The sequence below is a fragment of the Sciurus carolinensis genome, chromosome 8 (assembly GCF_902686445.1).
Source record: "Sciurus carolinensis chromosome 8, mSciCar1.2, whole genome shotgun sequence".
Classification (NCBI taxonomy): Eukaryota; Metazoa; Chordata; class Mammalia; order Rodentia; family Sciuridae; genus Sciurus; species Sciurus carolinensis.
In genome coordinates this window covers 131,141,260-131,156,766 of record NC_062220.1, presented here as the reverse complement: position 1 = coordinate 131,156,766, position 15,507 = coordinate 131,141,260, and the positions used below count along the sequence as shown (strand labels likewise).

The following is a 15,507-nucleotide window of genomic DNA, read 5'->3' as shown; positions in this document are numbered from 1 at the left end:
AACCTTCAGTGTGCCAGGCCAGTCTGCAAAGCTGACTGCCTTTTTTTTAATATCTTTTAGTTGCCAATGGGTCTTTTTTTTTTTTATATGTGGTGCTGAGGATAGAACCCAGGGCCTCACACAAGCCAAGCAAGCGCTCTATCACTGAGTCACAACTCCAGTCCCACTGATAGCCTTTTATTCATTTTTATATACTGAGCACTGGTCAAAATGAAAAAATAAAAGGGGCTGGAGGTGTAACTCAGTGACCGAGTCCCAGGGTTCAATCCCCAGTATCGCTAGATAAACAATCAGTAATTAACTTACATTTCCTCCTGGGGGGACCATAGGTCCTTTAAGATGTTTTCTTTCCCATTTACGGTTTCACTACGATTCTTAAGTTTGGATTTTTGTTGTTGGTTTGGCACTGGGGCTCGAACCCCAGACACTTTATCAATGAGCTACATTCCCACCGCCATCCCTAGTCCTCATATTTTGAGACAGGTTCTTCCTAAGTTGCTGAGGGTCTCACTACAATGCTGAAGCTGGCCTCCAACTTGTCATCCTCTTGCCTCAGCCTCCTAAGAGGCTAGCAGCCACAACACCAAAGGTTCTTAACACCAAATCGTTTGCTTCTCGCATTTTTATATAGCAGTCACTCCTACTCTATAGCATGGCACTGGGAGGGAGGATCCACTCCCTGCTCCCTTGCAATGCTTTTGGGAAGACCCCAAAGTGACCACAGGCCCAAGTGAGAAAGCATCTTTTGTACTTGAGAAGTCTGTCTGTGCTGCTCACAGGACAGCAGAATCCTAAACCCTTCTTTTCATAGATAAGGAAACTGTAACCCAGAGAGGAAGCAATGTATCTCAGCAAAGCCAAGGTCTGCCTCCACAACCTTGTCATCCTGAGCACAGCCTCTGCGGGACTTTCCCCAGAGGCCTCCTTCTTGCCCACTTACAACTGATGTAACCTGTCCTCATACTTTGTCTCGGTGCAGGTGCTGAGGATGAACTCAGGGCCTAGGCCTGCATGCCCAGCACGTGTGCAAGCCCTGAGCTGCACCCCAGTCCCATACTTTGCTTTCTTAGCCAGTCAGGGAACCCCATCTTCTTCCTGCCAGCCCACTAGTGAGGGCCGAGTGTTAGCAGACCAACGGGCCGCCAGGGAGTCACATCTGACAGATTCCCAGGAAAACGTCTTAAAATATAAGGAAGATGGGGCAGCTCCTGACTGCCAGAGGGTAGGGCAGAAGGCAAACAGGATCCCCAGAACCTCCCTGGACCCCCAGCCAAGTGGGCGGCTCCAACTGCAGCCAGCGGGAGCCTGGGTGGAAGGAGGAAAGGCAAGGGCTGCTGGCCCTTCCTGCAGACAATGGTTGCCATGGTAACAAGCACCCAGTCCTTAGTACCAGGCAGTCCAAGGGCTTATGCATACGCCAAAGAAAAGAGAGGACAGGAAGCAAAACTTCAACAATCTTTTATTACCAAACTTATGCAGGGTTAACTCTGTAACCCAGCTAACAGCAAAAAACGAATCTCCATGGAAATCCAGATCTGTAGAGATTGTCCTTTAAAAAAATATGTATCTGCATATCTTACAAAAATATGAAATTCTCCAGTGATGCAGGAAGAGAAAAAAAATCCAAGTGATTCTAGTCCATAAAAATAGAATCTGGCAGTCTGCCCCTCCTTAAAACACTTCAACTGATAACCCTAGAAAATCCCCTACCCCGCATGAAAACAAAAAACAAAAAAACCCAGAACCCTCTTCTCTGTTCAAGAGTCCACTGCTTCTTTATTCAGTCTGTGAGGCTCACGCGAGGTGTAACTCCTCAGGGATCCCTGCTTTACCACAATCAGGAAACTCTGATCCTCAGCTTCTGGGACAGATTCCTAGAAACTTGCAAAAGGTCCTCCAGATTCTTCCAGGAAATGGCCTGAAGACTCCTCTAAAGACCAAGGGGCTTTTTCTAAGCCAAACCACCAAACACCTTTTAACCTAAAAAGTCTAACCTATCAGCTAAATTGCTAGCAGCAAGCACCAAACCACACTGGCTGTACCAAAAGGTGCATTACCCCCTCTTGAACCACAGAGATAAGAGGCTGGAGAGAACTCAGCACGTGACCTCTCGTCTTTCAGAGACATGTGCTTATTTTAGGCTGAGCCTCCTTTGCCTTCCCTGGGCTCTCATCTCACTGTGCCTGTAGGGTTCAAATGCGGAAATGGTCCAAGTGCCTCTCTGCCGTCCCTAGCTGGGCAGCCTGGTTCTTTGCTGCTATACAGAAACTCTCTCCTCTTGCAAAAGGCACTTAAGAATAAGGAGACTTTCAATGACTTCATAACTGACAGATACTTCAACAGCAGCTTCTCAAGAGTCAACCCAGAAGAGACTCCGCCTTCCGTGCAAGGTCACAGCTCCTTCCAGTCGATGGGCTTCTTGCCAGATTTCTGCAGAAGCTCATTGGCTTTAGAAAAATGTCGACACCCAAAGAACCCTCTATACACAGAGAGCGGGGAAGGATGAGCAGTCTGCAGTACATGGTGCCGCTTCTGAAAAAGAAAATAAAAAGTGGCAGACGGGGGACTTTCAACAAGGACTAGGACACCCTTGCAGCAGTTGTGTAATTCCCCTTCGCCACGACTCTTCCCACCTCCCAGAGGCATTTACCTTCAGCACACGCATTAGAGCAGGAGCTCACCTGTTCCTTCACTCTGGAGTGACCACCCGTGCCCGGTGATGCAGGGGATCCACCTCAGCCTTCAACTTGGCAATATCTATGTCATTTTTAAGTGCCCCATGTTATCTAGAAATTCCTTGGCTGTAACTGCGTTTAGGCTGCATTTGCTAAAGGATGCTTTGACACATGCACCCACACAGATGTGCACAGATTGAGACTGATCGTGGCCCGGCTTAGATCTAAGTCTAAAGCTAGCTGAAGCTTCATGTAAGTCCAGTGTTAAGGGGCGAAGGGACCAAGCAGCCTGGGTTCAATACCCAGGATCAAAACAAACAAACAAAAAAAAACCCCATCAAAACAAGACAGGGCTAAGCTGATATGGGAGGTCATCCAAAAACAAAGAAAAAAATTTAAATGTGGCACTGGGAATCCAGAGCTATACACACATCTAGTTCGGAGCTACACCCCTGGTCCCAAGACCCCCAAAATTTATCAGGTGAAATAAGCAATGCAAAGTAACAAATGCATTAATCTTTTTTTTTTTGAGGGTGGGGTGCCATCCATGGCAGAGCGCTGGCCTAGAATGCACGAGCCCTGGGTTTGAGCTCCAGCACTACAGAAAATTTTTTGGAAAAATACTGGAGACATTATTTGTAGTATTCCTTTAGAGGAAATGGTCAAAGGCGTTTCCTTTCCATTTTGTATCTTTCTGTACCTTCTGAATTCTCTACCACAAAAGGTGGAATACTTGATTTCTTAAAGTGTCCACTGAAGTTATCTGGAACAGGGAGACTAGGGACTATTTTTGCTCTCCTCTCAATTCTTTTCTGCATTTTAGATTAAAATCCACAAACTGTCATCTTTCATAATGCCCGGCCTTCCCTGCGCTGGGTGTGAATGTGGGGGATCATTCAAGGGAAGCAGCCCAGCACAGCCAGGAGCACAGGGCCCGGGACTACTGCCGGACCCAAGCCCAGCGACACCCCTCGGCAGCTGTGGCCACGGGAGCGTGGGGGCATCTCCAAGCTGCACTTGAGTTTCATCTGTAAGTGGTCCTTGACAGCAGCGCCTCGCTTAGGAAGCCACCGTGAAGGACGGAAGGAGCGACCACGGGCGCGGACGGTAGGAGAAGGCATGTCAGATGCTTGCCACGCTGGCGAGCAGCACAGGCCCCCGACACGTCAGCTGTGCTGGGCTCTGAGAAGCCACCCGGTTTGCCTCCAGTTTGGGCAGAGGAAACGGGCTGTGCACAGAACAGCAAGAAGCAGGCGGGGCACAGTGGAGAGGAGCAGGTGGTCCAGTCGGCCTGAGCTCAGGGGGAAAGGGGAGGTAGAAGTGGGCTTGATGGAGGCCAGGCCCAACCAGCTCACCAGCCTGCTCCAACGCCGCCTCCAGAGGAAGCCTCGGAATCTTCCAGGCACCGTCAGAGGTGGGCCGACTCAGGAACAGACTGTTCCCAGTGAGACAGCAGAGGGAAGCAGGCAGACAGGACTGACTTCACATGGACTGAGGAGAGGCGAGGAGGAGGGGAGGTCGGTAGGTCAGGGTGGGGTACAGACTTCCGGCTGACAACTAGGCAAATGGTGCTACTTTCTGTTTTGGAGAGTATAGAGGAGCAAGTTCAGGGAGAAGAAAGGAGGTAATGGGAACGGCGTTGAATTTGATGTGCTTCTGGGGCACTAATGAGGGGGCACTATATAACCTAGTGCTCAGGAGACGGGGTTGGAGGTAGGGACCAGGCTTTAATGATTGAGCTAATTTAGCAATCAAGGTATTTGAACAACTGTTTGCTTCCAGACCAAACCATGCTTAATGATAACAGATTACCAACACAGTGAGAGCTATACCAGCCTACACCTCCCTCAGATACAGAGGGAGAAATGTACACCTCTTCCTTACTAATAACCAGATCTTTGCAGGCCATGCAAGATCTAATCTTAGGTTAGTCACACAAAATTTTTTCCCTCTAAGATTTCCATGAAAAAAATCCAGGCACAGTGGCACAGCTTATAATTCCAGCAACTCAGGATGGCTAGTTCAAGGCCGGACTGGGTACCTTTCTCAAAATAACTTTAAAAAGAGATTGGGAGAAATATTTTGGACTAGACAGATGGGAGTGAAGGGAGGGGAGGGAGTATGGGCGTAGGAATGACAGTAGAACAAATCGGACGTTATTATCCTATGTGCATGTGACCACATGACCTGTGTAACTCAACCTCATGTACAATCAGGCGAAGGAGAAGCCACACTCCATTTATGTATGATGTGTCAAAATGCAATTACTGGGGCTGGGGACATAGCTCAGTTAGTAGAGTGCTTGCCTCACAAGCACAAGGCCCTGGGTTCAATTCTCAGCACCCCCCCCCCAAAAAAAAAAAAAGCAATTACTGTCATGTATAACTAATTAGAACAAATTTTTTAAAATGTAAAAAAAAAAAAAAAGGGACATTGGGGATGTGGCTCAGATAGTGTTCCTGGGTTCAATCCCAGAACCCCAAAACAAAACAAAAACAAACCAAACCCTGAAAATATCTTATGCATTCACATAAACTCTTTAGATAAAAAATGTTTTTGACTAACATGCTGGCTGTTATTTGCTTGTATATGCATGAAGATTCTCTAGAAGAATATATCCAAAACTAAAACCAGAGCTCAGCCAGCGGGCTGGGGAACTGAGCAGATGGGAACAGGCTGGCAGGAGGCTTTCCATCACATAACTTACTGACCTTATTATTTATTTATTTTTTAACTTTCTTGGTTGTTGTTGTAGATGGACAGAACGCCTTTATTTTGTTTATTTTTATGTGGTGCTGAGGATCGAATCCAGTGCCTCACACACGTGAGGCAAGTGCTCTAACACTGAGTCACAACCCCTACACTCATTTTTAATCATGGGAACATACTATACCTTTGAAAAACTAAATAGCTCCACTTAAGAGAAAAGGGAGGCAGTGACTTCTGTGAGCTCCGTCACTGGCTTAGCCCTAACAGACCCGCTGGCCCAGGCTGGGGGGCTGCCCTGCAGACGCGGGAACACATTCACTGCCACTGTGGACACATACAAAAGGCATGCTCCCACCCTGAAAGCCTTTGAGAGCATCAAGTGACATTCAGCATGAAAAGGTCACAACCATCCTGCTGGATAGTTCGGCATCCTGCCTGTTCCAGATGCACCTGAAGCTGCCGTCAGGCCACCTGGCGAAGCCCCGCCTCGTCTGCTGAGGCACTCACTACGAAATCCTCCTCTCCTCTCCTCGCCTCTCCTCGCCTCTCCTCTCCTCTGCTGGGTGTTCTCTAACACCCTCATCTCTCCTCTACCGTGGCTGTCCTGCAGAGAAGCTGGTGCACCACCCCAGACGGGGAGCAGGGGCAACTGAGAAGCAGGAGGACTGAGACGTTCTAGGGGCAGAGTTGACTGGATTCACAGACAGACGGGATTAAGGGGAGAGAGGACTGAGGGTGACTTCCAAGTCACTGACTCAGGAACCAGGAACACAGCTTTGTAAGTAAACGGGGAAGAACAGAGAGGTGGCAAACTGGGGAGGATGCAGCCAGGGAGAAACAAAGAGCTGGTCTGGTTGTTGGGGATCCACAACTAGGACTCGGGTTCAGTGACTACCCCGACAGAACGTTCGTGGGGAAGCTGGGTTTGTGGCTACGTGGGATGCCCCTCGTTTCCTACATGCTCCTGACTTCTTGGAAGCCGGACACGTGCCTCATCCACCACACACAGCACGTGAGCTGAAGGAGCAGTGCCGGGGACCGCTGTGTCCCCTGCGCAGAGTGAGCCACCTTTCTCGCATGCAGCTCACCACGGGTGTGTGGGTTCCGCTCAGTCCTCCAAGGGAAACCCGGGAGTCACCTCACAACACTGAGCCCAGGACTCCTGGCAGGGACCCGAGGCTTTTCTGAACTGCTTGGGGTACTAAGAGTCATACCCTGTCGATGGCACTGCCCTTCTTCTGAGCGTAAGAGCCCCAGAGCAGGAAGACGAGGCCGTTCAGGTTCTGGTTCAGCCAGGACACGACCGCGTCCGTGAACTGCTCCCAGCCCCTCTCCTTATGGGAATTGGCTTGATGGGCCCGGACGGTGAGCACAGCGTTGAGCAGGAGGACACCTAGGGACACAGGCCACAGAAGCGTGTTAGGAGGCAGCTTAGCTGCAGCGGCTTCGCAACAAGAGGGTCACACGGGACAAACCGCGTGTGTAATGGGATGCGGTGCTGCAGAAGGAACCCAGGCTGTGAGGAAGTATCAGCAGGCCTCCGCCAGGCAGGCCCCGGTGGACTCGAGGCCACTTTATCTTCATCTCTGCCCTTTTGGCATCTTTCATTTCACAGCAATAAACAAGGGTTACACGCCATGAGTGTCTTTTAGTTATCCTACGTGATATTCAATAACCCCAATAAAAACAAAGGCCAAGCGTTTTATTGAAACAAAGATCAAATTACAAGAAGTCCAGAATAAACATTCTTTTCTCATCCTGGTTGTAGACAGTTTATTTAAAAAAGAAGTTTCGAAGATAGGCACTAGACACAGAGCTCACGTCGATACGAGCAGAGGCCACTTTCTGAATGCTCAATTAGGTGAGCTGAATAAACTAGAAATATTAATAACAAGGAGCAACTGCTTCAAAATATTTTTTTAAATTGGCTCCAGGACAAAAGATATATCATTAAAAATAAATTTTACTCACATAAACTAACAATTTCCCCCCTCCAGCACTAGGGAGGACTGATCTTTAGAGGACTCTACACTGAGTTACATCCCCAGCCCTTTCTATTTTTTATTTTTAGACAGTGTCTTGCCAGGTTGCTGAGGCTGGCCTCGAACTTAATCCTTCTGCCTCAGCCTCCGAATAGCTGGGATTACAGGTGTGAGCCACTGTGCCCACCAAAACTAGCTATTTTATTAAAGCTCTCTAGTACTTTATGATGACCTTTTAAAACTATAAAAAGCAGGACCAAAAAAAAAAAAAAAAAAAAAAAAGAGAGAGAGAGAGAGAAGGCTGTTGGCATTAATCCAAAATATATGTAGCAGAGGTTGGCTTACCTTGTTTGGCCCATCCTGATAAATCTCCATGGCCAGGGTGAACAAAACCATCAATGTCTGAAGACAGCTCTTTATAAATGTTTTCCAAACTGATAGTACAAAGGAAGAAAAAAGAATCTTAAGTGTAATTCTGAAAGTTCAGTCATCTCCAAGATAACATGTGAACAGGTTAGAGGTGTCTTTCAAGCCAGCCCTTGGAAGGGACACAGAAACCAGGGCACCAATTAACAAGACAGACATTTGCAGTCCTCGGACAGGCAGATCCGACAAAGACCTTCACTCTGGTCCTGTATTTGGATGTAAGGTCCCCCCTCGGAAGATCCAAATAAACGGCCCGGCAGCTACGAGCCACCTCCCCACAGTTCTATATCCTTTTTGTCTGTGTGTTTTATACAAATCCTCCAAAGCCGTGGTTTTTACCCAGGGGAGCTCTGAACCCCACAGAACTTTAAAGTGGACACGACAACTCCAATTCCCCACAACAAAGAACCACCCACTCCAAGGTCGACAGTGCGAGGTCGAGCAATCCTCCTCCTGAGGCTAGCAAGTCCCCCAAACGCTGCTGCCTGTAATTTGAAAGTACACATCTGAAAGCGGTTACGACCAGACCAGGGCCACCTGCAAAGCGACTGTACCTGGGCGGAGGTGGAACGGGTCTTTGGACACTAAAGCAGAGCCCATGAGCTTGATTGGGTCCATGATAAGGATCTTGTCCCAGGATGACAACCTTCACCTGCAAACACCAGGTAGCAAAGGATTAAATTGCAGTGTTCTGTCTGAATGAACATGTGGCTGCTGCTAATTGACACGGGGACACAACAGTGAGAAGCAAAGCCCGGCTCCTCGCCCAGCTAAGAACCCCAAGAAGGGAGAACCCACAGGTCACCTTTATGTCCAGCTACCAAATTATTCGTCACTCACTCTGAAATGCTGCCCCACGCCTTCTCGGACACAAACATTTGAGATAAGACAGGGTCAGTTTTGTATTCATTCTTTTCACTTTTCAAATTACAGAAGTAAAACTGGGTACAATGCACGTCTTGTAATCTCAGCAACTTAGGAGACTAAGACAGGAGGATTTTGAGTTCGAGGCCAGTCTTAGTAATTTAATGAGGCCTTAAGCAACTTACTGAGATCCTGTCTCAAAATAAAAGATAAGGGGGCTGGGTATATAGCTCAGCACCCTGGGTTCAATTCCTGGCACCCCCACCAAAAAAGTAAATGTGCCCTGGTAGCGAGTACAGTCACCCAGAAACGTACAAAGTGGTTCTACGCTGTGGATATTCCCATCCAGTATCAGGTCAGCCTTTTTCACGACGCTGGGGATAGAACTCCGGCTTCCAGCACACTGGGCAAGCGCTCAGCCGCTGTGCCGCACCGCAGCCTGAGTTGGCCATTTTTAATCATCTACGTAACGAGTTGCTGCACTCAGTATCCTACGTGTGTCTCTGTCGCCACACACCTGAGCGCTGTGCAAATCAACATGGCATACGGTCACTACCCACGGGCAGTGGGCTTGTTTCCCGTTTTTTTTCTGTCACAGAAAACACTGCAGTCCAGACAGGCTCGCACACTGGTGCTTCGCTTCTGTGGCAGATCCGGGACAGAGGAACTGCCAAAGGACAAACGCACTCAGACCTCCCTAGACCTCTGCCGGTGACTTCGATCAACGGAAGCAACTCGAGCTCCCCACTAGCAGCAGAGGAGGTGCCTGTTGCCCAGAGCCTGAAAAGGATGAAACCAGAGGAATGAGGTCAGGCCAGAGGGCAGGGGAGTGGGCGGCAGGAGGCCAGGAGAGCCACCAGGCCCGCTCGGGTGTTGGCTGTTGAAGTGCAGGCTGCCTCTGCCCCTGGAGCTCTCAGAACCTTCCTCCGCATTCTACAGCCTCCAAGCCAGCCGATGTTCCTGAACAGGAAGCGCTCAGTGCCTGCCCCTGGGGCTCACGCCGCTGCCAGCACATCCTTCGTGGTGAAGCTGGGCATGCAGGAGAGCTCTCTGGCTTTGAGACTCTGGTCCCAGATGATGGAGGATCCTGGGCAAATTACCTAATCTCCCTGACCAAGTATGCTCGCCTGCAAAGCAGCCTGGCCAGCCCAGTGGCTTCTGAGAGGCCTCCCTGGTTTATGTCCCATCGGTACTCAGAACGTGGAGAATATTCAAACAAGGAGCAAATTAGCATTGAAACATACACATATTGATATATATTTGGTGCTGAGAACGAACCCGGAACCTGCACACACGAGACAAGCTCTCTAGCCCTCAGCTACATCCTCAGCCCTCTTGGAGACCAGGTCTTGCTAAGCTGCCCAGGCTGGCCTCCCACTTGCCCACCCGTCAAGCGGTCCTATTACAAGCACGCACCACTGGCTAGAACTGAAGATAACAGGACTTGTTTTTTTCAACCTCAAAACCAAGGAGCTAGCTAGAATCAAAATTTTTGCTCTAGAAAAAAAATTGTGAAATCAAGCATTACATGTGGCTGCCTAATCAAGACAGTTTATTCACCTTCTTGATTTTATTCACTCTTCTACTGGATTTAATGACTATTTACTAGCCATTAAATAATTCCTGTCCCCATTTTTAAATGGAGGAAAAGGAAAAAAAAAACCCTAAAAACCTTCAGAATAAGCAGATGCAATGGATACAGCCGGTTTTCTTTTCTTTTTTTTTTTTTCTTGGCAGTGCTGGGGATAGAACCAGGGCCTACATGTTAGGCAAGGACTCTAACCACACCTCAGACACCTGCACCTGGTTTCCAAAAGACAGAAACAAGGAGTGTTGCTGTACTAAGTCCAGTGGGAGAGCGAACGGGGGAGGCAAGTCTGGAGGCAAGATGTGGCCCTGTTTCAGGAGGGTCTTGCATGCTAACAGGTACAGGGCGCAGTTGGTAGGAAGGAGAAACTTCTAATGTTCTATTGTGCATTCTAGTTGTAGTCGGATTATCTCTGGCTGACGAGCAATCAAATATTGCAAAATAGCTAGCAGAACAGATGTGAAGGTTTCCAACACAAAGAAATGATAAATGTCTTGGGTGACAAATACAATCTCCATGATCTTGTTATTACATATTGTATACACGTATTAAAACGTTACACTGTACCCCATAAATATGCCAATCAAAAATAAAATGTATTAGAAAACAAAATAGGAGAAGGGCAAAAAAAGGATAATTCTGAAGCTGGAGCGAGTGTGGCCATTTTAGCATTTTAGCCAGTCCCTCACCACCAAAAATATTTACTGAAGTATCCTCTTCAAACCAGTCCACCAAGGTCCTTTTCCTAATGCTATGGCTTTCCCACGGTTGTGGCTTACAGCAACCACATGTCCCCAGCAGCAAAGACTATGCCTGGGTTCAACTCACAAAGGCCTGAGATTCAGTAAGAAACACATGAAAGAAACTGTCACTCTGGAATTTTTGGAGGCTGATTATCCAACTAATGCATTATCTTTTGGTCCCTTGTTTTATTCCTTTACCAGTTAATTTAGCAGTGTCAGTTGAAAGGAAAGCCTGATGGGGAAGATGAGGCTCTTCCTTGAGATGAGGTTGGGGAATTACCAAGATTTCAATGATCCCTGCTACTCCTGAAGACTGATTGAGCTGAACAGCCTTGCTCCCACAGGGGACTGAACCCACAGCCTCCTACATGCTAAGCAAATGCTCTCCCACTGAACCACACCCCCAGCCCATTCTTGCTACTTCTAAGAGATAAATCTTACTCTCTCTCTCTTTTTCTTTTTTTTTTTGGTCCTGGGGATTGAATTCAGGGGCACTCAACCACTGAGCCACATCCCCAGCCCTATTTTCTATTTTATTTAGAGACAGAGTCTCACTGAGTTGCTTAGGGCCTCGCCATGGCTGAGGCTGGCTTTGAACTCACGATTCTCCTGCCTCAGACTCTGGATGGAGCCTCTGGGATGATAGCGTGCACCACCACACCCAGCTATAACTCATTCTTTTTGCCTCTTTTGTGCAGATCATACCTTATATGTGCATTTCTGTACATAACATAACTGATCTTTACTTTACTCATTATCCGCAATTTACAAATTTTTTAAAGGCTTATCAAAATAAATTTGCAGTAATAAGTAATAAAATAATAAAAGAATGAAATTGTCATACATATTTTTCCTGTTTGTTACAAAGGTAGCACCATAAAGGTTAAAAAAAAAAAAGTGTAAGTATAGGTTGAAACAGTCAAACCTCATAACTTCAATGTTACTATTGAATTATGGATTATGGCTCAACTCCAGTGCCTCCAATTAACAAATACGATTTGATTCCAGCCCCTAGTAAAATTCATCAACAATTGTACTTACATCCCTTATGTCACAGGTTTGGGTCCACGTGAAGACTTGGTGCGGAGGTGGATAAACAGTGTAACGTTTTCTTTCTTCGGCAACAAATCCCATTAGCTGATTTAAAAGACAAAGTAGATTTTAAATGGGGTTCTCACTGGAAACCTGTAACTTCTCAAGCAAGCTATTTGAAGTCTCATCTAACTCCCTGAAACGTTGTAAATACAAGTTCTTAAAAAAAAAAAAAAAAAAAAAAAAAAAAAAAAAAAAAACTACCCACCAGGACTTGAGTTGGGATCACCTCAACTCCCCCTCTTTCTCTAGGATGGATCAAAGTCGATTTGCCTGATTGCTTTGGTTTCCTAATGGTGCCAATACTTCTCTTTTTCAAAGGGCCAAACCCGGTTTCACTCTGGTTGCTTGCTTTACTGCACCAACCTTTCCTGGACAGCAGACGGAGTGGCTTAAAACCCATGATGTCACCTTACCGATTTAACAACGCAAATGTGCGGATTGAAAACACCAGGGCTTTATTTTACCCGCTTCGGGTGAAAAAGACAACGCAGGAGGGAAACATGAGGCTGTGGGAGCAAAACAGCCTGTAAAGGCAGCCTTGGCCGGCTACACGAAAGGGCCAGGGGCCTCCCGGGTGGAAGGCAGCTTTCCGAGTTCACCTTATGAAATACGGCTTCCCGAACTCTCCGCTGAGCTGCTTCCTCCAACTCTCGCCAAAGCCCACCGGCACGTTGCGGGCCGCGAGTCTCAGCAGCGCCGCGGCCTTGTTTTCTGGATGCGGACCAACTGCTCTTGGCTCAGCGGCGAGGAGGGCGGCGTGCCGGGCTCCTCCTGCTCGGTCCGGGCCTTCTTGGTTGGGGTTGTCCTGCAAGGAGTTCCCCGCAGAGGCGGGTCACGAACCGCACAGGGCCGTTTCCCAGGCGTCCACGGCTTCCGGGCCAAACCCAGCAGCCGATCGCACAAGATGCCCATAGGAGAAAAGCGGATGCGAGCCAAGGCAGACAACGGGCTGCAGGGCTCACGGCCGAGCCGGTCCAGAGCTCTGGAGCCTGTACTAAAGCCGGAGCTGCTAGAGAGCCCCGCCGTGTTCCCAGAAAGCTGCACCAAGGCGCCCCGCCCCGCGGGACCCGCGCTCGCCTTCCCACGTGGCCTTTTCGCGGCAAAAACCCTCCTCCCGGGGTCCCGCCCTCTTCCCCCTCTGATTGGACACAGCGCTGAGCGGGGCGGGACAGCTGCATGCCGATTGGCGCCGCGGTCCTCGAGGCCCAATCCCATTGGCTGGCCCTCCAGCATGGCGGCCCGATGAGGGACTGAGGCGGCTGTTTTGAACGCATTGTAGGCTGCTTTGAACTCAGGGCCCTGGTTTACCGAGCTAGCTGCGCGGTCCTGCATCCCCTCCGTCGGATGGGTTTCCTGACTTCTTCCCCATCCCTGTCCCTCGCCCCCGGCCCCTGAAGCGGTCTCCGCCGCGCCTCACCGCTGCATCGCCGTTCTCCTCAGTTACTGCTGCCACGCCGGTGCCCGGGTCGGCCTGCTCGGGGCTTGCAGGCACCTCGCTTCCTGGCGGGGGTCGGGGAGAAGAAGGAGTACAGGGTCTTCTGGCCAATCATCCCGGAGGTCGAGGAGGAGCGCCGCCGGGGACCCACTACACTTGCCCTGTAGAGGCGGGTCAGCAATTGGCGCCAAGCAGCCCGCGCATTGCTCGGAGCGAGGGGTGGGTTTCCCTGGGGGCGGGGGCGCAGAGGGCTCATTGCGCAAGTGCCGGAGGGGCTGCTAAGCAACGCGGGCGGGGAGAGGTGAGGCTTGAAGCGGGGCTTGACCTCCTTCTGCTTCTAGGTTAGATGCACTCATCCTCTCTCTGCCCTCGGGCATGGTCCTCCAATTTCTCAGCTCTAGCAAAGGTGCCTGCCCACAGGGTGTGGTGGGTGCGGGGGTGGGGGATGAGCCTTCTAGCAGCTCCTTCTTGAACTTTTATACACAGCTCATCCACTTTCACAACCTGCTTTACTGACCGCACACTGCTCAGAGCAGTCAAACGTTTTGCCTAATCTTTAAGGTTTGGAGGAGGCTTGAGGATCATGGAGGTTGAACCCTAAACTGCTCATCCTCTAAAAGCACCACCGTCTCCCCTCCTCCTCCAACACACACCTGGGTTCCCCTCCCCCATCTCTTTCCCTCCGCCCCTTCAAACTATCAATATGTTCTTTGGGTCAATTCTCCAAATTCCGAATTCAACAGCAGCTCTCCCATCTCCTGGTTCACGACCCCAGCTGGTATTCTCTTTCCTATCAGCGATCTTTTGGAAATATAAAATCTGTCATGACAGTCCCCAGGTTAAAACGCGCCTACAGTTTCCAAAATGGCTTGAAATAAAACCCTAGCGTCTTACCTCGCCTCTTTCAGGCTGCTCCCCTCTCCCACCAAAACCCTTCTACTAAAATCTGAATTCCAGTACTTCAGCTGGACACACACAGCTCCTCCCCATGAGGCCAGTGTATAAGGCCTTCTCCTCCTGCCCCACCTTTGGCCTATCACTCTATAATTTCTATATTATATGAAATTATTTATTTTTTCCTTGTTTATTCCTGTCTGCATCTCTAAAACATAACCTGGGTAGGGGCATCTTATTTATCCTTGTTGGTGCTATGTGCCAGTGCTCAGGGCAAGGAGTTTAAGCAGGAAAGACTCATAACTGAACATCGTATGCTTTGAAAAACAGTTCAGCAGTTGTATGAAGTTTAACATTTATACCTTATTCTGTGACCTGGCAATCCCCCTCCTAGGTGTTTACTCAGGTGAAATGAAAATCTATATTTACACAAAAGCTCGTCCAGGAACGTTTATAAAGATTCTATTCAGTCACCTAATACCCCAAAGAACCCAAATGTGACTGGGTTGCACCCCATACAATACTAATCAGCAATAAAAAGGGATGAATGACTGATGCAAACAGTCTTTATTTCTTTTCTTTTCTTTTTTTTTTTTTTTAGTGCTGCGGATTTGAAAACATGGGTATATCTTTAAAAGCAGGCATCCTTAAGTGAAAGAAGTCACACACAAAAGGTTATAGTATTGTATAATTCCATTCATATGAAATTCTGGAAATGCAAACCAGAGGGATGGAGGAAAGATAGGTAGTTGCCAGAAACTGTAAGGGGCAAAAGTTGATGACCCAAAGGACAGGGGGATTTTCTTGGGTTAAAACCCTCCTAGAGTTTCCAAAATGACTTGAAACAAACCCTCGATCTTATCCAGCTCTTCCAGCTGGGTAATGATGAAACTGTTCTCGATCTTAACCCTCTTCCCTACATTTTTTAATAGGTGCATTATTGTACATGCTGATGGGATTTGTTGTTACATATTTGCACATGCACACAACATAACAATGTAAGTGGCCATTACTGTTCTAGATCTTTTTGGGGTGGTCTTACAGTATCGTATCTTTGTCAAAATTTGCAGAACTGTATACCAAGAAGCTTTAAAAC

The 15,507-nt window shown here is 48.4% G+C and overlaps 1 protein-coding gene across 1 annotated transcript; it reads right to left on the bottom strand.

Moving 5' to 3' along the window:
- Window positions 1-1,446: 1,446 nt before the first annotated feature.
- On the bottom strand, window positions 1,447-13,632 carry Ung (uracil DNA glycosylase). The gene is given in 9 exon segments (XM_047562774.1): window positions 1,447-2,532; window positions 6,599-6,777; window positions 7,712-7,800; window positions 8,347-8,444; window positions 12,029-12,126; window positions 12,683-12,793; window positions 12,796-12,885; window positions 13,499-13,568; window positions 13,570-13,632. Coding segments are annotated over 9 exon segments (939 nt in total). The 3' UTR covers window positions 1,447-2,391.
- Window positions 13,633-15,507: the final 1,875 nt, after the last annotated feature.